Genomic DNA, 24,672 nt, shown 5'->3' on the forward strand with positions numbered 1-24,672 from the left:
TTACAAGGTTAGGTGGTGTGACCATACTACAAAATTCGCTAAAAGCCTATCAGTGAAGAAAGCGGCGTAGGGACCACAGCTCATATGTGGCACGATGCGTCGCGTTGCGTGAGGTCTCTCCGCGGGAAACGCTGCGGCGTCGTGCAAAGCAGCTGTGGCCTACCGTGTGCTTTGCGCAACATGGGCGTCAATGCGAAGTAATCCATTACAGCTTGGCTAGTTGGTGGTTAGACTTTGCAGGCATATCAAACATGTAAGACGGAAGATATGTCCTTTCACAGGCTAGTGCAGTACTTCTTGTCCGCCTTCCTTCGGTACACAAGTGCCTTTTTTGCGCATAGCTTGCCGCCGGTGGGCACATATGCAGGACTATAGGAACATGGTAAATACCACAACTGACAAATGGGATGACAGAATACAGACATCGCACAGGGCATAGAGATGACATTATGCATGCGAGGTTGCCGTATCAGTACGTACAGGTCAGAATCAGTTACGCGGAACACAAGGAAACCATAATTCTCGACACACTCATTCAATGCAGGCACCGCCTTGCAAAATGTAGTCTTTACGAGCTTCCCATATCATACCACTAGCTGGAACCGGTCGCACTGCAAGCTTACATAATAAAGACAGCACTAGGGCACAAGTCCGGACTTTAGCGCGGTCAATATCACTCGCCCTTACGCTAACCTTCCATGCCTTTGACGACACCACTTCTTTCACACGTCAGTGCACCGCGCGCTAAACAACCATGTAAACAAACCACCGTGGCGATGGCAGCGATGGTCACCGTGGCAACCATGGAGACGCCAGCGACCTAGGAACTGTGGCTAGGGACGTTTCAAAAGTTTTCAGCGCCATTTTTACCTAATTTTGCGACAAAAAGTACCCAGAAAAGTACCGAGATAAACGCCATTTTAAAATGACGTCATTAAAAACCACGTGACATGAGGATCAGGTTCCTCCGTTTAGCCCTACGCGGTTGAACCACACAAACAAAAAAGAAGACTGAGCCGCGCAGGGTTTACGCGCTTCGGGCGCTCGCCCACTAAGCCGGTGTCCCCGGGCTCGAGCCCGGCCGCGTTTCAATGGAGGCGAAACGAAAGGGCACCCGTGTGCTGTGCGATATTGTTGTTGTTGTTAGCCTATCTTTTCGCACAGCACACGGGTGCCCTTTCGTTTCGCCTCCATTTCGCCGCGGTTGCTGTGCGATATCAGTGCACGTTGAAGATCCCCACCTCTTTCTTCTTTCACTCCCTCCTTTACCACTTCCCTTACGGCGTGGTTCGGGTGTCCACCGAGATGTAGACAATTACTGCGCTATTCTCTTTCCTCATTTTTTTTTTTTTTGCATAGTGAAATCTGCCACCATTCTGTTTCAGAGGAGACGTTTTTAACATTCATCCACACATGCAAGAGCTTCTACCTTGTAGGTGCTTCCTCCCTCCAATATACTCCCTCTTCCATGCTCCCTCCTCCGAGTGAAAGAGGTGAGGGTAGTGAGGGTGTGCTGCGCGGTTGAGCGCATGCGTCTTTTGCAATCATGGCCGACCCGTTGAGCCTGCTGCGGCAGTTCAATGTCAACAAAAAGGATATCACTGAGAAAAACTCGCAAATAATCTTCGATGAGTACTCCTGGCCGAAGACTGTGAAGACAAACTACCTCGTTTGGGGGTGAGTGCCGCTCTGAGCGGATTTGATCTTTTTGTAGACGCGGTTGCGCGTTGTTTTTTTTCCCCTAGGCTTAAGCGGTGTGCTTCTGCTGCGACGAAAAGTTAAAAAGTGTTTACGTTATTAACCAGCCGCGTATTAAGTGCCGATGGGGATCGGAGGCGGGCTTGATCTTTATCGGTGCTAAACGAGGGCAGCAGTGTCTGGATTGCACCGCAGCCTGCAAACGACGATCCATCCCGCAGGCGCTGCATAGTACGTTCTGTACTACGTGGTCCGCGTATTGACGCAGACTGGGCTTTCGGCCTGATGTCCCGGTCGAAATGGGCTGCATATTGTCCATAGCCGCGATGCATTTGTAGCGATCTCAAGCCACCGTCTCAGATGTGCGTCTCCTATTTCGTCTTCGTCTCCAGGTCCGGAAAGGATGGCACCCCGCGGGAGTACTACACGCTTCAATGCTTGCTGTTTCTTCTCAAAAACGTGCACCTGTCCCACCCGGTGTACGTGCGGCAGGCCGCAGTGAGTGCTTTTTTTGCGCATGACATCGGCCTCCCTGTCTTGACCGCGGTTTCTTTGAACGCGCATGTTTTACAGAGTGATCTGCCTGTGTGTCTGAGCGGTGATCCCCAAGTGCTTAGCAGCCTACAGCGGACTTGTTTTGAACGGTTACCCGCCGCGGTGGCTCAGTGGTTAGGTCGCTCGACTACTGATCCGGAGTTCCCGGGTTCGAACCCGACCGCTGCGGCTGCGTTTTTATGGAGGCAAAACGCTAAGGCGCCCGTGTGCTGTGCGATGTCAGTGCACGTTAAAGATCCCCAGGTTGTCGAAATTATTCCGGATGTTGTTGTTGTTATCAGCCTATCAAAAAATGGCACATACCCACACTGGAGGATCGGCCAAGAATCGGGTGGCTGTTCACCTGAACGCAGGTAATAAAAAGGAAAAGCACGTGGGAGCGCAACACCGGTGAATTGTTCCTCATGAACAGAAAAGGGATGAGAGTTTTGATTTCAAGATTATAAGAATAATAATAATAAAGAGAGGGATTAAATAATAATGATTAAGTCGAAATGTAATAAGTGATAAAAAAGTTTGGAACACTTAGCAAGGCAGTCGGTGAGATTCTATCAGGAAATTTAGAACAGCGGTACAAACAGATCTGTGGCTGAACCCAAATGTGGTGGCGCCAAATGATAGCAAGAGCGGGCTGCTCAAACTCGGGCCACGATGCTGCAAGGGCTCCTCCAGCAACCTTTTTCTAAGAGAGTTGAATCGGCGACAATACAGCCAAAAATGTTCTATAGATTCAGGCTCACGGCAAAATGCACAAAGGGGAGAGAGCGCCAAACCTGACTTGTGTAAATAAAAATTTAGAGGGGGGATGCGGCAGCGCAGCCTCGTCAGTGATACTTCAAGCTGCCGAGAGCAACAAATTTTCCGGTTCCAATAATATTTAAGGTGCTCATAATCCGCCGATGTTAAAAGTGATGTGTCTTGCGTGCTTAAAAACGCGCGTCGCCAAAATCTAGATGCTGTAATATAGGCTGTAGCCGGGATGATTGGCAACACGGGGCCGCTTAGGGATGCCTCCACTACGGCACCTCTTCCTTCCTTTCTTCGTTCACTCCCTCCTTTATCCCTTCCCTTATGGCGCGGTTCAGGCGTCCGCCCATATATGGGACACATACTGTGCCATTTCCTTTCCCCAAAAACCACTTATAAATTATATGAACGGGCAAACTTCGCTTCATTCAGAGTGCGATGTTTACCTGTGTCTGCACAGCCTGAGATGGTTTTCTGAATGCGAGTAGTGAGCCAGTGCACTCGTGCGGTTAAAAGATTTCCCGAGCGCATAGAGATCTCACTGTTCTTGTAGCAGAGATGCTGCTGAAATGAAGTGTTCTTAGTAGCGTTTGTCGTAGGCCGTTTGCACCTGTTTGCTGGACCGCCGCCGCGGTGGCTGAGTGGTTATGGCGCTCGGCTGCCGGCCCGAAAGACGCGGGTTCGATCCCGGCCGCGGCGGCCGAATTTCGAAAGATGGAGGCAAAATTCTAGAGGCCCGTGTACTGTACGATGTCAGTGCACGTTGAAGAACCCCCAGATGATCGAAATTTCCGGAGCCCTTCCCTACGGCGTCCCTCATAGGCTGAGTCGCCTTGGGACGTTAAACCCCCATAAACCAAACCAAACCTGTTTGCTGGACCTTCGATGTGGGAAGCCACCATGGTCAGAATGCGGCATCAAAACACTGCAGCGTTTGGGTCTTGTGGCATAAGGCAAAGGGCGTGCAGCTTGTATGAGTGAAGTACATCATCCGTGTCATTTAATGTGTGTATTGGGGTCGAAAAGATTGCCGAGCACAAAAAAGGCAAAGGCAAAGGTTGCTGCATTGCCATGAATAGAAAGGGTATAAATCATGCAAAGTCTGTAGTGACGCCTAAAGTGGACTGAAGAAATTGGCAGCCTTCGATTATTGTTCAACGAGATTGAGCTTGGTCAAAATGCAGGATGTGAATTGTAGTGGTGAAATGCGTGGTGCCCGTGCAGTAATAGAAAGTTTTAACATTACCTGCAGTGCACTTCCATGAGCTGCGGCCTCATAATGAGAACATGGAAACATACTGCCCATTGTATTATGCTTTACTGGTGACCTTTTATTTGTGTGTGAAGGAAATATGCAGTAATAGGTTGACACAAACTGTTTTGGAAGCCCTGAAGAGGTGAATTTGCAACATTTTGGGGCAAGAACTAATAGTGGAAATTCTCTGGTGATATATACTTATGCACTGATTAGATGTTATAACTTTGGAAATGTTTGAAACTTAGCTTCTGTTACTCATTTGGTGCGGCTATAATCCAACCGCACCACCTTTGTGATTGAGTAGCTTTGGTAGTGTCAGTCCAGGCAAACTTGGTCCCTCTGTTGCAGCCTCTACCCATAAGTGTTGCTTTATTGAGCAATGTGTTTGGCTTCTGCTTATGTTTTGCACGTGATGTCACGCACACCATGATAAAGCCCGAGGCATAGTTTTCAGAGAGCAGTTTTCTTGGTCTTGTGTGCCCAACGCAGTGGATGACGTTTGCAGTCATTGCTATTGGTGGGAGAGTGGTCTGCAAGGCATTTTAAATGCCAGTAAATGTCAAATTTGCGCACCCGTGAACTATGATGGTGCGGACAAAAAATTCTGACTTCGCACGTCAACTGTGAGGTGAGGAAACCGTCATTATGGAAGCTTTATTTTTGCGGAGCCTTATTAAATCCTGACACCTGTAATTGCTGCATCTTTTTGTTTTTGACAGCCTTGTGGTACCAGCCTTGTGTGCTTCTCAGATCGAGGTGGTTCAATTTTGGGGGTTGCAGAAGAGCAAGGTTCCGGGCTAGTTAGTAATGCATTAAAAGGGGGAAGCAGTGCAATGAAACAGACACACGAAGAAACGACACACACACGAGCGCTGACTCTCAACTTGTGAGTTGAGTCAGCGCTCGTGTGTCCGTGTTTCATCGCACTGCTTCCTCCTTTTGAATGGGGGTTGCAACCAGGTACAGGGTGTGTCGAAAGCTCCCAGGACGCAGGTTCTGCTTCTGAGTCATGAAGTGGGGTGTTTACGACACACCCCCAAACCCTCTCTAGTGGGTAGGAGAAGTGCCAGGATACTGAGGCACAGGCCCTGCGGCCTGGGTAGTTTTGGCGGGCCCTGTGCATTTCGATCCCAACAAATGTTTTAGCTGTAATGCGTTGCGTCCTCTTCTTTTATTTTCTTTTTTCAGGCTGAAAACATCCCCGTTGTCAGGCGTCCTGACAGAAAGGTGAGCCCCTGTCACTGTGGAGCAGTTTTGAGTGCAGTGATTGAAACAATCATTCATTCAGCCTTCCTTCCCCTGTTCCCCAGAATGAGGAGCAGCTTAAAATTGCTATTTTGTAAAGGAAACTAAATTTGAAAGGGGCTCAACAAGGATGCTTGCTGTTGTCATGTGCATTGGTTTGATAAGGAAGTCATGTGCATGAATTCACCTTGCAGAGGTGTCATGCATAAAACTTTCATGGTTGCTTTTGATTGCTGTGTATGGTAAAAGGACTGCAAGCTCTGTTTCGTGTGTTCAGTTAACTAAGTTGCGTGGCTTGTGGGGATTTTTTTCATGCTTTGCTGGTGTAGCAGTGTGCTTGCTTTGCTAAGATGGTTGTAATTATGAGGATAAACTCTTTCCTTGTGCCTCTGAATTAGAGTCAGTGGTGTAAAATAGTTACATAAGCGGGCAGGCTCGGAAGTGGTTTGCAGTTGCAGTCTATTGAGATGTGCCTACTGCCTTGTTGTTTTGACCTGCTACCTGTGTTCACTGCTTTCATGCTTTGTGTGCTTACTTGGAACGGTACAAATCATTTTCTAATGTGGCGAGTTCCAAGGGCCATTCCACCTGTGCTCGGTCATCTCCTATTAGGCGCTTGAAGGCGACCGAGATGGTTGGTTTTTGTGCTAGTGCTGCTGATGTCCCAACTGTATTCTCTGCATGTGCATGCAGGACATCCTGGCCTACCTGAATGGGGAGACAGCCACCTCAGCCAACATAGACAAAAGTGCCCCCATCGAGATCCCCACACAGGGTGGGTCATGAGGGAACTGGTCGCACTGCAAGGGCTGGATGAGAGATGCAGCCAAACTGACCTCTGCCTTTCATTCCAGCCTTGCAGTGTATGGGTGCAGAGTAGAATGAGCTGGCACTTGAACTCGTGGAGTGTACTAGCCACACCTGACATCCTAAAACCACAAACCTTGCACTTGATGGCGTCTGGCGCAGTTAGTATTTCGGGTCGCTTCACCTCCGAGTTCAAGTGCAGTACAACTAGGAAAGGTGGCCTTGGGCTCCTTCTGTAACTTCGTGCTGTTAAAGGGACCCTGAAATGGTTTCGGTTGGTATATTCTAGTGCAACAGATCGGAGGTCCGGAAAGCACGGGGCAGCTTATCAAATCAATGTGTTGTGTGCAAAGCGACCGGTTAGTTTTCGTTTTGGAATGAAAAGTTTTCATTACATTCGTTGATCGGCGCAGTTTTTGCCTTAAAACGAAATTTTAAATACATGGTTTCTATGGGGACTTTCAAGGGAAATTTTGATTCTCTGGTTGTATCCATTATTTCTTTGTAAGCCATTTCACTGTAATGAGATTTAAATGTAGTTGTGGGCCACCTACAGCAGGCGTTCTCAACGTGGTCTGCACATCCCTTGGTCTCCTTGAAGTGCTTATTGGGCTCTGCAAGCTCCGAGATCCTCTGCTCACTTGATTATGGTGCTGATCATATTGTAGTTGCCTAGTACAGGCTGTTTCACTGAACACTCAGTCACTGTTAATTGAATCTGTGTATTTTTTGAGAGGCCGTACATTTTTCATGTCTCAATGTTGGGCAGGAAGGGATGGAGGCTAGGACACGAAGGGGGTGCCTCGGCACATTTTGAAAGCCGTTGTGGGTTCCCAGAGGGTAACAAGATTGAGGACAGTCTAATTTGTGCTACTTAAACACCATTTTCTCTTGACCATGTTGTAGATGTAGTGCCATCTAGTTCCTGGCCCGGGCAGCCAATAATCGCTGGCTGTGCTGACATTTTCAAGAAGAAAATTGATCTGTCTTGGCTCTTGCAGCTGTGTCAGCCCTTATCTCTATCTGTTTTCACTGGTCTGCAGTGCCTGTGCGCATACCAAATGTTTTTCGGATAAGCAGCGCTTGCTCAGTGTACATAAACAGCTCTGCTGGATGTTTCAAATGTTGAAACAGCTGAAGTTGTAATGCTGTGTCCAGGTCGTATTTTCACAGCTTTGTCACGGGTGTGTGCCAGATATACAGTAAAAGCTCGTTAATTCGAATTCCACGGGGCCGCCAGGCCAGTTCGAATTAACCAAAATTCGAACTAATGAAAGTGAGCAAAAATGGACGCGTTTGATGCCCGGAGGGCACGAAAAACATTTATTTAGCAAAAAATCTGTTATCATCTTCTGCTTCTTCTCTCTGAGGGCTACCGTAGTCACTCGGTCTTCTAGCGCGCGAATGCGACGCAGGGAGTCTTCTTCCCCCTCTTCAAAGCTGAAGAAAAGGCGCGCGACATTCAGCGCTCCCATAACTTCTGCCGCGGACGGACGCACGGTCTCTTGCTCCTCGTCGTCGTCCTCGTCTTCTGCCTCTTCTGGGACAGATTGCTCCCCAACAATTTCAGCGACAATGTCCTCATCACTTCGGGCAACGCACACTGCTGCATCGCTGTCTACTTCAACGTAATCATCAAAACTAACGTCCTGCAGCACAGCACGCACAGCCGCAGGCAGAGGCTCTGGACTCCCATCGTCGCCACTTTCTTCCATACTTCCGGCAGCAAAGCCACAGTGGTGGAAGCAGTTTGCAATTGTGGACGGCGTGACCTACTCCCGTGCACGCACCAACATGTGCATTGCTGTGTGCAATGTGATGGTGCTGGTCTTCTGGTTTCCAGTGCACAAAATCTTGCGCTCGATCATGTGGCGCCTATAGAAACATTTAATGTTTCTGATCACCCCGTGATCCATTGGCTGCAAGGCCACAGTCGTGTTGGCGGGCAAAAATACTAGCCTTGTGGCTTTCAGCTCGGCGTCGACTTTGTGTGCCGAGTAGTTATCCACAATGAGGAGAACTTGACGCTTCCCTAGCTCCATCCTCCGATCGAATTTCAGGAGCCATTTTTTAAACAATTCGCCCGTCATCCACGCCTTGCTGTTGGCGGCATAATCTGTCGGCAGTGTCCTAATGTTCTTGAAACACCGAGGCTTCTGTGCCTTTCCGACAACAAAAAGAGGGACCTTCTCCGTCCCGGTCATATTAGCGGCGACCAGAACAGTAATCCGCTCTTTGCTTCGCTTGCCGCCAGCGCAGCTGTCCCCTTTAAATGTTACTGTTCTGTCGGGCTGGAGCTTATAAAACAAAGCCGTCTCATCAGCATTGAATATATCTTGTGCTGAGTAGCTTTCTAAGTACTGCTGCAGAGCACCGCTTCGCTACGTGGCACAAGTTTCTGCGTCCACTTCTTTGGCTTCTCCGGACAACACCCGGAAGACAAGTTTGTCTGTCTCGAAAGCGGTGAAACCTCCTTCGGAGGCGACAAAATCTTCCACATTCATGTGCAGGGCGAAATCGGCCGCCTTCGCCATGATAATTGGGCCGCTCAGTGGAATGTCTGCGCTTCTCATTTCCTTCACCCACGTGATCACAGCGGTCTCAATTTCCGGATACTTGGCTTATCGGAGCCTTTTTCTGTTGCTGGCGAAATCTTCGGCTTCGTAGGCATCCTCGATGACCTTCCTATTTCGGACGTAGGTCGACAACGTGCTTGGTGGAATCCCGTGCTTTTTCACGATTTCCACTTTGTTGGCCTTCCGTTCCTCCACCTCGCGTAAAATCGCCACTTTCTCCTTCACCGTCTTGGCGCAGTATTTCCCACGCGAACACATCTCGCGGACACAAGCTCACAGCAAGCGGCGTGCAAAACGAGGGCTAAAACACTAAAACGTCGTTCCTCGAAGCAGTCGCGGCAGGAAAGACTGGTTAGTACTTGTTCCAGCACCTGAGCGGCGCCCCGATGGTTGTGCCATCTATCGTTCTGCCGTGAAAGCTTCCAACGATGGTTTTCAACAGCGGCGCTTGGCGGCGCGCAGTTCGAATTATGGGTGGCGGCACCAATTTTTGAGTGAATTAATGAGCTGTTACGCGCATAGACTTCTATGCACTGCGGACTGGACCACGATGACTACTTCGAATTATCCAAAATTTCGAATTAACGAGTTGTGAATTAACGAGCTTTCACTGTACAGTCATCAATACAGAATAAATGTGAAGATTGCTATCTGTACACTTGAAAATATTCGTGCAGAATTTCTTAGCTGGGCCTTAACATGGTTTGCATTTTTGCCTTCTAATGCCTCTTCCACTGGTAAATATGGGGAAATGACAAACGAACCACCTGTTTGCAAGTGCTGCTCATTAGCAAGGTTCAAATCTGCACACAGCCCTCATGAAGGCATACAGTATAATCTTGTTACAGCAGATCTGGTTTCAACGGATACCATGCACACTTGACTAAGAGCTGCACTTTCGCAATTTTGGCAAGCTGCAGCCCTTAAAAAAAATTAATATTTTTTAGTTCAAATCCCCAACTATGCCAAGGAAACTACTTTATTGTACCATACTGTCTTACACTCTATCTGCCGTCTAGTTATAGCTAGCTTTAAAAACCCTCCATCGCTATTGCTGTCGCCACTGCTCGTGCTTGGCTCTTCATCACTGTCATTAATGAAGTTATCTTCCATCCGTTGGATTCAAAATTCCTGTAAATCAAAATTTTAAGACTACGTGATGAATTCAAAATTAAAAGAGCAGATGAGCTGAAGTAATGCTCTTCTCAGCCTCCTGTCGGTGTCGCTTCATGGTTGCGCGTTGCCATCCACCTTGAATACAGGAGTCTGAATTCTGCGCTAAATGGCTCACCTGGAAGGTGGTGATAATGATAGCTGCAAGCAGTTGTCATCTGGGAGCGTGCTGTGGAAGAGAATCTACACGTGTGAAACGCAGTTGCTCTTTGGAGTATGTTTTTCTAAATTACTGGCTCTCAACTGTGGGGGAGTGGCCCATACACTAATGTAATGTTGTAATTACATGGGCACTATAAAACAGTGCACCTTCCAACACACGCATATTCTGACATCGCGACTGAATAAGCCAGTGAGCGGCAAAGTGAACTAACCAAACTGCCTTTCGCCACCAGTGGTCCTGTGGTTGCTGTGGTTGTAGTTTTGGATTTGGGTGCTGTGCACACTCGAACTGTTTAAGCTTTTGCTGGGGCCACCTGTCAATCTTTCAGGAAGACTGCTGCTAGTGTTCGTGCGTCACATAGACAAGTACGACATGCAGTTAGAAATATCGGTGGCGGAACCGATTTCATCGCTAGGGTCAGAGGAACTCTGTGCAGTGGCCCGAAGCGTGCACGCGCTCCCGGAGCGTGACCCATAAAATGCGGCTGCTGCGGCGAGGATTCGATCCTGCAATGTTTGCCTCACCTGCAGAGCTGCTAAATTAGTAATGCTAAGTACAGAATTATGCCCACAAGGGGCCTGCTACTACCCGCAGATAGGCTGACACTGCCTGTGGCCCTGCAAATAGGGCGCAAATAGGTCAGCTCCAGGCACTGGTCGCTTCCCCTCCCCCAATTCTGCATGTTAATTTTCAGTCCCTGGCTTGGCTTAGATCACCCTGCAAGTGGATGCTGAAATATGTCAGAACCTAATTGTCATACATCTACCTTCTTTTAGAGGTGTTAAGTCTGAATAAACAAGGAAATATGCAGCTATGTGCAGCTTGAAAGTCACCCTGGTTATAACAGACTCTCCTGTGGTTATGATAAAAGTTTGTTGTGATAGTGTTGCAGGTGTGCAACAGGCTTCTTACAACTAACCAAAATCTTGGACACTATTGGGGTGTGCTTTAACAAGGTTTTTCTGTACAGGTGCAGCAAAAATAATGTGGAGGACACTTTATGTTTGAACTTTCCTCAAAGGAAATATGAAGGTTTCTTGGGCTTATGTGCGAGCGCGCCAGGTATTAAGCATCTCCTGATTTTCGCAAGGTTTGGCTGTTGGTTATGCTATGCTCTGTAGGTTGTGCTCCCGAGTATTATGGCCGCGGCTGTGCGGCTCGAACTTGCCTGCATGAAGAGTCACTTTGTGCTTTATCAAAAAGAACATTTTCTGTTCAAAGGTAACAGTAAATGTTTTTTGCACTGTTCTAATTAAAGCGTGCAGCTTGGAATAGGGAATGTGCAGGTGAAGCTGGGTGTTTTTTTCTTTAATATGTCACTGTGCCGCACTGCCTGAACAAACTGAGCAAAGCACAAAAGCCACAATAGATAGCATAGTGTGCCTTTTGTGCGAATTTTTTATTAAAGCACACATCTTAAGGTATAAGGCCACCTTTCTTTGAAAAAAATTTGAATAGCACACAAATATAGAAAATTAGTCGTTCGTCTTAAGAAGGACACTGTTTTACGTTAATCAGAATGTTAAATGAAAAATTATTTTTATTTTAAAAAAATGTACTAAATGTACATCTAACGCCAGCAGTCCTACCTTTAATTTAGTTCTTTGGAATTAAAATTGCTTTTGCTGTTACACACATTAAGACACTAGCTCTGCAATGTACCACAATAACTGTGATACCATCAACTGTCATTGTGTAACAGTTGAATTACCAGAAACAAACACTTTTGTATAGGCATCTTTTGAGGAAAAATGCAGCAGTAAGAAAACAAATTGCATGATTTTCTTTAGAAAACCTAGCCGCCCTTTATACGCAATGCTTTATGACCTCGACCGTATCAGAAGCTTGGAAGAACACAAACAATCTGAATTCATAACAAAGGAGACGTCAAGGACTTCAAAAATTACCGACCAATCTGCTTATTGTCCATTGCCAACAAGATATTTACTAAAGTAATTGCTAATAGAATCTGGACAACCTTAGACTTCAATCAACCAAATGATCAGGCAAGCTTTCGTAAAGGATACTTGAAAAGAGACCATTTTCACACAGATCAGTCAGTTGATAGAGAAAAGCGCAGAATATAACCAACCCCTATATATAGTTTTCACTGATTATGAGAAAGAATTTGACTCAGTGGAAACCTCTGCAGTCAGACAGGCATTGCGTAATCAGGGTGTAGAAGTGTCTTATGTGAAAATACTGGAAGATGTCTATAACAACTGCACAGCTACCATAGTTCTCCATAAAGTCAGCTACAAAATTCCAATGAGGCAGGGCATCGGGCAGGGAGACACGATCTCGCCAATGCTATTCACCGCCTGTTTACAGGAGGTATTCAGAAGCCTGAATTGGGAACAGTTGGGGATAAGAGTGAATGGAGGACACCTAAGTAATTTGCGATTAGCTGATGACATTGCCTTGCTGAGTCACTCAGGAGATGAACTGCAAATCATGATCAATGAGTTAGGCAGGCAGAGCAGTACGGTGGGACTAAAAATTAACATGCAGAAAACCAAAGTAATGTTCAACAGTCTAGCAAGGGAACAGCTGTTCACAGTTGGCAGCGAGGGGCTGGAAGTGGTAAAGGAATAGGGCAGGTAGTGACAGCTGATCTGGATCATGAGAGGGAAATAACTCGAAGAATAAGAATGGGGTGGAGCGCATATGACAGGTTCTCTCAGATAATGAATGCCAGTTTACCAATTTCCCTCAAGAGGAAAGTGTACAACAGCTGTATCTTACCGGCACTCATCTACGGGGCAGAAACGTGGAGGCTAACAAAAAGGGTTCAGCTTAAGTTAAGGACAACGCAGGGAACCATGGAAAGGAAAATGGTAGGTGTAACGTTAAGAGACCGGAAGTGGGCAGAGTGGGTGAGGGAACAAACGCGTGCAAAATGACATCCTAGTTGAAATCAAGAAGAAACGGGCTTGGGCAGGGCATGCAATGCGAAGGCAGGATAACCGCTGGTCCTTAAGGGTAACGGAGTGGATTCCAAGAGAAGGCAAGCCTAGCAGGGGGTCGCAGAAGGTTAGGTGGGGGGATGAGATTAAGAAGTTTACGGGGATACAGTGGCCACAGTTGGCAAAGGACAGGGTTAATTCGGGAGACATGGGAGAAGCCTTTGCCCTGTAGTGGGTGTAGTCATTCCTATGAGGATGATGATTATGACCTAATATGGTTCATTGCTTAGCTAGATGTATAAGAAATAAGTGTACAAAGCTTCAGTAAAAAATCTTCTACAGGGATAAGCTAGAATTTCTCGTGTAAGAAGGAATGGCAAAAAATTGTTCCGAAAAAGAAGATCCAGAATAACTGCAAATGCCATAAGGGAATGTCCCGGAGGCTTAAAATCCATCATATTTGTAGCTCAGCTCCGCCTTAGTCTTCCTTTTCCTTGATTTTGCTCATGTGGCAGCTCACTTTATTCTTGTTTTTTGCGGCATCAGTAGACCAAAAAAGATTTCCAGATACGCTGTTGGTTACGTACCGAACAAGCTTTCTGTGTGAGCGCAACATGTTTGACCCTAATGGGCTTCAAAACATCTGGCGTACCTCTGTTATCCTTGTACAAATGACATGCCACCATACAAGCCAAATTTCAGTTTTGGTATCCTCACATAACCATCCATTGTGTTCCAAACAACTTGCATTGCTTTTCTGAGCATTTTAGTGACTAAATGCAAACAAAAATAGGCATAGATTCTAACGAACAGTTATTAGAAGTCTACACTGAAAAATGAACAAGAGAAATCGGGTAATAATGTAGAAATAAGGTTTATATTCGAGCATTTAGTTTCGGTTTCGCGAGTTACGGAGGTGTTACAACTTTGGCTGTATCTTTGTAACGGTGTTAATTATAAACATCATTTTTGTTGCAGTTAAAGGGACAATGAGGAGAAATTGAAGTTGGCTTGTATCGATAGAATACCAGCTCCTAATCACAAAAACGCCGCTCTTACTGGAAACAAAGCTCTTGTAAGGTAGAAAATAGCAAGAACCAAAATACAGGTATCGCCGCCACAGGCCGATCTCGCAAGTACAAGCGTGATGAAGTCGGGACAAGAGACGCCACCTTGGAGGAATTTTCCATCCTACTTGGTTTCGCGAATCTCTGAGGCTGATAAAGGAAGGTTGCGTGGTTCAATATTGAAGTAAGTTTTGTTTTAAAACCGATAGTGCACTTTTATCACACAAGGAAGGCAGACAAAAGACAGCCTGAATGTTGGAAGCAAAGAAAACCAATGCTTGGCAGCGCGACAGGTGGCCAGGAGAGTTTCCCTTTTTTTATGGCGCTTCATCTTTGAGCTTTGCGTGCCTCGTGGTTTTGTTTTTGACACGCCTCGATTTACAAGCGCCGAACAGCAGAGGAACTCCCAAGTGCCGCTTCAAGTGCTAGTTAACCTTTGAAGGAGCCTGTTAAGGCTGGTCAGATGATCGCCACGGTCGATGAAAAATTATGATGGCACGATGGTCGGTGATTGTACAAGGCAGTTCGCAAAATGTATCAGCAAAATGTATCAGCAGCCCTTCCATAACGTTATCCGAGAGGGAATTGAGCTATCTAACCTCCCACGTGCCTTCCAGATAACTTTTGTTGATTGATAAGTAGTTCACTGTTCGTATTTGTATGCTTTTCGCTCTTCAATAAAAAACCAGTTGATAGTCGGTGCCTGTTTGTGCTAGTCCTTCGTCTTGTGTCCCGTTCGTGTTGCGCTGAGAGCGAAAATGAAAGGTTCCCATTCTTTCTGTGTGTTTGTGCATGCGTGTGTTGCAACACAAAGCTGGTGTCTGAAGTGGCTGATCCTGCAGCTTTTCTGATAGAAGTGCTGTGGACACAATCATTATTTATTCTTAACATGCCAGCCGAAGCAGTGAATTGTAAACGAGGGCAGTTTCATTTGAAAGAATGCCATCTTTTGCTTAGCCGCGGGACTGGGACATTAGCGCATGCCCCAGGGACCATGCTGACCTATTGGTGTGGTTATTGCGGGGCCTGCTGACAGTGTGCTGTCGATGCATGTGTTGGGGAAGGAAGAGGGATGATTTTACTGGATGTATGAGGCAGCACAAGGTGACGCAGATGATCAGTGTGAGGCGCATTTATTTATTTGCTTGCTTGTTTCTTTAGTGAAGAGAACAGCAGAGGAGCCCCAGAATGAGGTCGTCAAGAAGCCCCGCCTTGAGGTGAGTGCAGACGTCACCTCTGGTGTCTTACAGGACTACAGCATTTGCTTGTCGCTTTTCGGGCACACACTTGCCTTCTTGGCAGATTCTTGTGCAGTGGGGAACAGATCTTCCCTGCCATATACATAAATGAAAACATGGGTTTTAGTTTCTGCCACAAATGCATGTATGTTTGTGTGTGTGGCCACAGGTGAGCACATACTGTAGAATTTCTTAACAATTTGCGTTGTCCTGTCTCGGATTCCTCTCAAGTGTAGTCACGGCTACTCCAGACTACATTTTTTGAAAGGCTCGATACTGGAGCAGTCAAGTGGGAGGAGGGGGGGGGGGGGGATATTTGTATAGACCACTCAAGCTGAGGAAATAAAATTTGGGTGCTAGGCATTGAGACTAGAATGGAAAACTGCAGAATTTGCAGACTGAGCTCGCAGAGCGTGCAGTTATTCACTGCTTGAGTCGTTTACGTAGGGTCCTTTCCAAACCTGTATGTTGTTCTGTGACTTCTCTGTGCATGCTTGGCTGGGACCAGCATCTTTTTATTTAACTGTGGGAACGTCGGCAGAGCAACAGCTGGAGTAGGAGAGGGAAAGGTTGCACAAGTGGTGCATTGTGGTGTGGTGGATGCGCACTGAATTTCAAGATAGACTGCTTGTGTAATGGGTGAATGGCAGCAACTTTGCACACTCTCCCACGGTGCATGAATACAAAGTACAGGGTGTGGGAAAAAAACTTGGAGGTGGGGGGGGGGGGGGAGGTGCCTTTTTAACCACAAGGAAATGCGATAGCATTTAGGTTACCTGCTATGGTTTCTATGAGGAGTGTCTAATATTCTTGCTATTTTTTCAAAATAATAATAATTGATTTTTTGGGGAAAGGAAATGGCACAGTATCTGTCTCGTATATCGTTGGACACCTGAAGGGCGCCATGAGGGAAGGGATAAAGGTGGGAGTGAAAGAAGAAAGAGGTGCTGTAGTGGAGGGCTCCGGAATAATTTCGACCACCTGGGGATCTTTAACGTGCACTGACATCGCACAGCACACGGGCGCCTTAGCGTTTTGCCTCCAAAAAAACGCAGCTGCCGCGGTCGGGCTCAAACCCGGGAACTCCGGATCAGTAGCCGAGCGCCCTAACCACTGAGCCACTGTGGCGGGTCTATTTTCCCACCAAAACTGAAATTGGGAATGGTTTCATTGCCCTTATATGGTATACATGAGTCATCACATCTAGAATATTTGAGTACCTTCAAGCAGGTTTTTTTTTTATTTATTTACATAATACTGCAGACCTCATGTGGTCCAAGCAGGAAAGGCAGATAAAAAGGCATATTTACTAACGCCATAAAGTTATTACATAGACAAAAGGTGTGACACAAATGAGCGAAACAAGTCAAAGGAAATACACTGCACATCAATCTGCACATCAAAATTCATTGCTAAGATTTCTTTCAAAACTGTCACTTTAGACAATCTGTTCAGGCAGTGCATTCAAATCGTTTTATTGTGTGCGGAAAGTATGAGTATTTAAACAAGTTTGTTTTCGCAAAATATGGTGTTAGGGCATGGGTATGTTGGTGACGGGTTTTTCGTGTAGTTGAAGGTGTAACATAAGGTGAAGAAGAAATTCAAAACTTTCCCTGGATGAGTGAATGAAGGAACGTTAATTGAGCAATTTTCCGTCTTATATGAAGAGGTTTAATTTCGTTGGAGGCCATTAAAACAGATGGGGAATCAGTTCTCTTGAATTTATTGTAAATGAAGCGCACAGCCCGCCTTTGCACTTTTTCTATTTTTGCTATATCTTTTTTGGTGTACGGGTCCCACACTATAGCCGCATACTCAAGTTTGGGCCGAATAAAAGAGTTATAGGCTAATAGCTTAATGTGACTGGGTGCTCCTTTGAGCTTGTTTTTCAAAAATCCAAGTTTTTTTAACGCAGATGAACAGATGTAATCAACGTGGTCGCTCCAGTTAAGCTGTGAATTTATTAAAACGCCTTTTTCGACACCATCATAACCTACCCTTCCTCGGTGGGTAAGTTCATGTCGAAAAAGGGCCACAAATGGGCTTCTGCCGCACAAGGCGGATTTAGGGAGTCTTGACGGCGGAACTTATCTCTGATCCGTCAAGGTAACTATGGTCAAGACCCTTTTCCCATGCATCTCACCCCAGAAAAGCCGAGCACCAAGCCAGGGGAAATCTTGTATTTATTAGAAAACCGGTGGGTACCTGGCGGCACTGGGGATCGAACCCAGCACCTCCCGAATGTGAGGCGGATGCTCTACCACAAGGCCACAATACAGTCGAGCCCGCTTATAACGAACATGAGTGTCACGCGGCTTCCGTTCGTTATATACCGAAGTTCGTAGTAAGTGGACGACAGCTTTAAAGACAGTTGCTTGCCAAAACACAAAATTTTTTCTTTGCGAAAAAGTCCGTGATGGTCTTTGCAGTGCAGATTCGATGAGGGAGGTTTCCAGTTTATTTAAAGCAGAAGCGTGCTCTTCGGCGAGGCCTTTGGCATAGGCAAGTGGTCTGAGGCTCTCCTCATCCTCATCAGATTCCTCCGTGTCACTCTCGTCCCGCACTTCAGAAACGATGCCCTCATCCGTGCACCGTTCCGCGGGGTTGGCATCGTCATCGACAGAAATAAAATCATTCCAACCATGACCCCCCTTGTCAGAGTCGACGATGCGTTGCCACAAATCGCCGCTGGGCTGGTCGTCTTCCGAAGCATCAGGCTCGGCATCAGACACTGTGTCGACGAAGTCGGCCTTGCGGAAGCAGTTCCGCTCGCCACTGGTCGTCACCTTTGGGCCAGGCCGCTTTCATCATCTCTACCGTTGAATACAATGGCAATGGGCATGGTGTTCTCGTGCGCCATCCCGAATTACAACCAGGGCCCCGAGATTTGAATGAAGCAACAAGAGTGACAAAAGCATTTGATGGGGTAGACGTGCAACGTGCACAGGTACCAATGAAGCTAAAGATACAGATGCTCAGTGCCAGTGGAGAGACCAATGAGGGGTGTCCGTGAGCGTCAGTGCAGCCATCTCTTGGCTCCCATGGAAGGCCTGCTTCACGGAGTGTGGCCTCCGCGTTCAGCACTGGTGGCGGTGCTGTTTATCGCGGAGGCCACGCACGGATTTGTAAGAGAGTGAGGAGAGGGGAGCTGAGTTGCCAGGAGGGGCGGGAGGGTGATCTTGGAAGGCATGTCGGTGGGGAAGGGTAGCTCGCTTGAGAGCGGCACGAAACGGGGCGGGCAGTTGGCCTGTGATGAGGCTCGGGAAAACATACCATGTGCCGGGCGCACAAAGGGGTTGGAGGAAGGTTATCTTGGATCGCGGCGCCGGGTTTATGTCGTCCATTCGCTGTAACCGATCAGCAGGGCTTAATGACGTTCGTTATACGTGGGATTTTGTGCCGTTGAAACAATGCATATTTTGATGGTTGTGCAGGTCTCGTTCATTATAAGCGAAAGTTCGTCTTAAGTGGGGCCATTATATGTGGGCTCGACTGTATATAATATTGCTTTGAGCTGTGGCAAGGTTTACGTGGGTCAAACTGGGTGTTGCCTCAATGAGCATTTTATGGAGCATTCCAATAATGTTTACTACACTGTAAAGAGAAACCTGGGAGTCCACTGCCTAAAATGCCCCTCCCGCTCCTGTGAGCCCTTTCTCCATGAATGCACTGTCACCGCGAAGAATGCAATCAACTCACACGTGAAATTACAGAAGCTGCCTGCATTCTAAAGTTAGGAGAAGATTGTGTGAGCACACCATCGATAGCTCTGACAAAACAGGAATTGGACTGTTTGAGCCAGGTTTCGTTGGAGTAATTAGGTAGCTGTATCCTAACCTCGATGTTTTATTGGACGGGTTCTGAATTCAACCTTTAGCTCTTATTGGCCCTTTTGGCATCGGTTTTTCCTCCTGCTTTTAACGGCCTTTTTAGCTCATTGAATGGATTTTATTTTCCTTCTGCTTTTAACGGCCTTTTTTGCTATTTTAATGCATTTTATCTTCACTCTGCTTGTAATGGCCTTTTGGCTTTTTATTCCTTTTTTTGTTTTCATGTTGTTATCCCATATTGTCATTTGTCACTCAGGTACTGCCCTTTGGCGCTATTCTTTATCACCCCTTACATTTTATTCATTCTCAGGTACAGCACTGTTATCTTGTGTCTTTTTAACCTCGGTTATCTTTCTGTCCTGTGCAAACCAAGCAGCTGCTTCCCATGTATTCGCTCCCACTTTTCCTATATATATTGTGTCATTCCATAATAAAAGAACTAGTTGAAGCCAGCGCTGTGCCGTTATATCTTCCTCAGTCCGTGTCTTAAGTTTGGGCTGTTTTTTCCATATTATTCTTATGACATCTGTATGTGGTTATCGTGTGGGCTTCTTTGTTGCTACTGTGGGCTAATATGACAAGCAAACTTACCACCTTTCCTTTTTTTGGTGGGGGAGTCCAGCATCCAGCTCATTTGTAATGCTTTTGTGATGATGCCGCTTTCATTGTTGGTGTCCACTGCATAGCAGTCTGTCACAGTGTAGCTCAGTTGTCTTCTCAGCTAGGGGAAGTGCTGCTTGGGGTGCATGTGTAGGCACATGTTGGAAGTTCAGTGCACGTGTGACGCCACATGTTGGAAGTTCAGTGCACGTGTGACGCACAGACAAAATTGGGCCAGTATAAGATGTCAGGATTGCTGCAATACAGTGAAACCTCGATACAGCGACCTTCGTGGGTACGCCAAGGATCCTTCATTGTATTGAAATATCGTAATGTTGAAAGGCTGTGGAATGAAAACTGGTAAATGCACTGCACAAGGAAATTTTCATACCTTTGAAAAGCGCTTACGAGTGAGCTAAGCAGTCAACAAATAGGAGCACGGCCAGTAGTTTGTTGCTTGTTTATTTAAGGAGATCAGTGATTTTCTTTTGGTGCGTATGACACAGGCTCCCCAGGACGAACGCTTCATTGTGTGCTTTCTCGTGGATGGCATCTAGCACACCTTTGCAATGTCCGATAAGCATGCAAAGCAAGCATCATGTTTGACCATAAAGTGTTCCGAGTATCTGAAGTATGTCTCAGAACCCTCTAGCTTGAAACCTCACTGATGCACTAATACTGTTGGCTCATCTGTTACTCTAGTGAATCCTTAAAGGCCCCTGGTGGGCAGTACATGCATAATATGCAAGTACAGGGTGGGCAGTGAATGAAAAGTTGCAGCTTGTCAATCATTGGGCAGGAATTCATATCTCAACAGTCAAAATAGAGAGGCTTTCAAATTCGTTAAACCTTCTCAACCGGGTTGTCGGGGGGTGTAGCTAGTACACAAGTACACAATTTTTTTTTAGAAAAATGCCGTGTTGCATCGCTTCTTTCAGCGTACGACGCGATAGCGCTAGAGCTTTCTCACATGTGGCGTCGCATGTGAGGAAATGCACAAACGGCAAACAGCACGTGACAAGCACGGAAATTTGGTGCGCTGCAAGAACGGAAAATGAACAAACGAAATGTCTGCGGCAACACAATCGTCATTCTAAACGGCGTGCAGCTTGGCTGACTTACTGATAAGTGCAGCTGATAGCCGCTGCCGCTCCAGGCTGGCGGCGAAGCTTCGAAAACGAAACTGCGCGGCCAGACTGTCTATCAGCCTATCGCTGGGGCCTACTGATCATCAAAACACCTGTAGTTGTGCGCATACCAGAGGGGCACAGGAAGCAATGTAACAAGCAGTTCAGGCCTGGAGACGAATACATGGGCGATCGGTTTGTTGAGCACGTCATACCGCGACAGCGCACCATTTAGAAACTGGTTGATGTCAGGACGGCGCGAAAAGAACAAGGACGAAAGAGGCACAAGAACACAACAGGGCAGGAAGCCAGTCCAAATTGACTGATGCCAGCCCCTAGGCGTACGAATAAACGAGCTCCGGAGGCCATAGTCTTACACGGGCGTTTGGCGGGACTATGGCGGTAGCCCTGATTATTTGAATGAAAGGGGGATGAGAAGCAAGAATAAATATTTAATTGGGTCGAATTAACGATGTTTTAAAACTGCACAATGTTTCAGCTACTGCTAATAAAGTTTATTTTCTGTAAAATGTGAGGCAGTATTCGTAAATCGTAATACTGGTCCAAATTCATACATTTTATGGAAAATTCGGAACAGTTGGCAGGTATGGTAACATACAAAAAATGCAGGCAAATAGTAATCGACAAACTGTGAGGTTGTAAGCATTGCCGCTGCTTACATATCGGTGCTTGCCATTGTTGTGAATACTACTTTTAAGTGAAGTGGGGGGTTGCAGAAATTCTGGTAGGCGCTTGAGACTGGGAAGTTTGCTAGGATAAGGGGCCACAGCTGGCATAGGACAGGGTTTATGGGAAAGGCCTTTGTCGTGCAGTGGGTGCAGCTGGGCTGATGATGGTTATTTAAAACCATCGTTGTAGCGCAACACACGACAACAACTTTATTGTGAAGGAAAACATCTATATATACACGCTGCTTTGCCGTGATATCACCAGACATATGTGATATCATCGAGCCCGAATGAACGCAAATTCTTTTTGAGACAGATTAACAGAGGGAGTGCGTCACGGATCTCTCCGGAGAACACTCGGACCGAAAGAATGGACTAGGCGACGGGTGTACCCGCACAAACGCACATTTAATACACGTTACGTGGCACACACACACTAGAACACAAAACTAACAAAACTAACACAAAGCACAAAGACTATAAATACACACGACCCGGGCACACTGCTACTAGCGTCTACTACTAGTGTTCTACTATTAGCGGTCGGCGTTCGTGCTCACGGTTGGTTTGGTGTGGCTGCGGCGTTATATGGATCCCGTAGCCGGCGTCGAGGCGGCGTTCGCCGTGCTTGGGCTGGCGTTGCTGGTGGCGTCGCTGGCTGTGTCGAACAAGCGCCCGTGGAGGTGATGCCGGTGTTGTTGGCGTTGGGGGCACCACCTGGATGGGTGGCAACAGCGCTGGAGACACCCCTGGCCGTAGCAGGTGGTAGCGTCCTCCGTTGACTCCCTGGAACGGGCTCAGGCACGGCAGGAAGTCCACGATGCGGAGTCATAGAACGCGAGCTCACCGGAGCAGTAGCCGGCGTCGCTCTCTTCCAGCCGATGTGTCCCTGACCCGCCGGAGCCACCGCTTCTCTGCTGTTCCCCCCAGTGCCTCGCTCTCACTCGCCCTTTTATAGCCTCGGTGTTAGTCCACGTAAGCCGTAAGCCTTGTCATCGTCTTCTTCTCTTCTCCACCAATCATCTCTCTCCACCACGCCGAATGCTTCTCCACCAATCATCTCTCTCCACCTCACCGAATGCTTCTTCTTCCTCTTCTATTCTTTGGTTAATTCACGTCTTCTTCACACCATTTTCCTTTAAAATTTAATTTAGGCTCCTTAATATATGTGACAAGGGCCCCCCCCCCCCCCCTCTCTATAGAGTTTTTCCATGAAAAACTGCTCACGTCATCCTCATCTTCAAGCCATCCAGCCAGCCGACTATCTTCTGTGGCTATTCTGGACCCAGCACACACCACACTGCAGAGGTCCAGCACACACCAAACGCACACCACTAATACAGCACACCAAATTGCGTTTCCAGAACACTAACACACCACTGCCGCTGTCCGCACAGAGTCCTTAATAAACATGTTTGTGTCTACAACACACTCCCTTGTATAATCACATAACACCAACAACAGCAACAACAACAACAAGATAAATCCCAGAGATACATTAACGCACCAACAGTAACAAGATACATGCCAGAGACACCCAGAGCTGACCAGTTAGCTCTATCTCTATACAAGTCTAATTTGTAACATATGACCTCAGTTTTGCTTGGCCCATCCCAAAACGTCTCCCCCTTGATTTGGAGTAGAGCTGTAATCCTCTGTCTGCATTCAAATTGGGCTTCTTCAGTACCTCATCCCCTCCTGCATTTTTCTTCCCACTGAATGTGGACACCTCGGCAGCATCACCTGTCTCCTCGGCCACTACCGAACAAGCTGCCCTGGGGGCGTACCGCCGTACGGGACCTCGTTCTTCATATTTCTTCAACATATTAACATGGAAAACCCTCTTAGTGCCATCTATCACTACTTCATAATCCATGTCCTTTTTCTTCCGCTTCACAAGGTATGGGCCCTTCCACTGCATCAGTAACTTATTATGATCCATGGGTAGCAACACAAGAACCCTGTCGCCCGGATTCAGATTTCTGTGAATGGCTTTCTTTTCATAACATCCCTTGTGGTGTTCACGCGCCTTTTCCAGGCTTTGATGTGCAAGCCTGCATGTTTCCTTCAATCTATCCCGCAACTCAAACACGTATATGTAAGTTGTCTTGAGATCTGATGCAATCTCCTTATTAGCCCACAGCTCCTTGAGTATTGTAAGTGGACCTCTAACGGTTCTCCCATATAGCATCTCGAAAGGCGAGAAACCAAGACTCGTTTGTGGCACTTCGCGGTAAGCGAACAAAAGAGCTAGGAGATACCTATCCCAATCAGTAGGTGTCTCCTGGCACATTTTCTTGATCATGTTTTTGAGGGTGCCGTTGAAACGCTCTAAAAACCCATTACACATGGGATGGTAAGGCGTCATCAGTAACTGCCTCACTGACAAAAGGCGGTTAACCTCCTTCATGAGTTCCGATGTGAAGTTCGAGCCCCGGTCACTCAAAACTTCCCTCGGGAACCCATAACGCGAAAACATTTCCACGAGACCCTCGGCCACTTGGATACTGTCAATAGTTCTCAGTGGAATAGCGTCAGGATAACGAGTGGCCACGTCAACTAGAATAAGCACATATCTATTGCCTTTGGCGGATACTGGAGAGATTGGCCCCACAATGTCAATCGCCACTCGCTGAAAGGGTAGGTCGATGGCTGGCATCTTGCCCAGCGGTACAGGACCAACTCTTCCCTTCGAAACTGTGCGCTGGCACGCATCACATGAGCGAACAAAGCGCTTAACGTCACTCTGAACACCCGGCCAAAAGAACTCCTTGGTGATCCTAGACACCGTTTTTTGAACACCCTGGTGTCCGGCCATAATGACGTCGTGTCCTAAGCGCAACACGGTCTCTCGCATATCTCTCGGTAACACCAGCTGTTGGACACGCCTTTCTGAACTAAATGTGCATTCCCTGTGCAGAAGACCATTTACCAATTGAAACTCGAATGACGTCCGACTCTTCTTTCTTTTCACCTTTTCCCCCGACTTTTTC

At 47.0% G+C, this 24,672-nt stretch overlaps 1 protein-coding gene across 2 annotated transcripts in view; it reads left to right on the top strand.

The window, feature by feature from the left end:
- Window positions 1-1,053: 1,053 nt before the first annotated feature.
- Window positions 1,054-24,672, top strand: part of LOC144116335 (parafibromin-like) — a 198,262-nt gene continuing 174,643 nt past the window's right edge. Inside the window, exons 1-5 of one of the 2 annotated variants that reach the window (XM_077651082.1) lie at window positions 1,054-1,677; window positions 2,091-2,196; window positions 5,447-5,485; window positions 6,197-6,278; window positions 15,357-15,412. In XM_077651082.1, coding sequence (XP_077507208.1) covers window positions 1,547-1,677; window positions 2,091-2,196; window positions 5,447-5,485; window positions 6,197-6,278; window positions 15,357-15,412 — 414 coding nt within the window. In that variant the 5' untranslated portion in view covers window positions 1,054-1,546. The remainder of the gene's footprint in view (window positions 1,678-2,090; window positions 2,197-5,446; window positions 5,486-6,196; window positions 6,279-15,356; window positions 15,413-24,672) is intronic. The other variant, XM_077651081.1, reaches the window with a different exon arrangement.

This window comes from Amblyomma americanum, chromosome 1 (genome assembly GCF_052857255.1).
Source record: "Amblyomma americanum isolate KBUSLIRL-KWMA chromosome 1, ASM5285725v1, whole genome shotgun sequence".
Taxonomy (NCBI): Eukaryota; Metazoa; Arthropoda; class Arachnida; order Ixodida; family Ixodidae; genus Amblyomma; species Amblyomma americanum.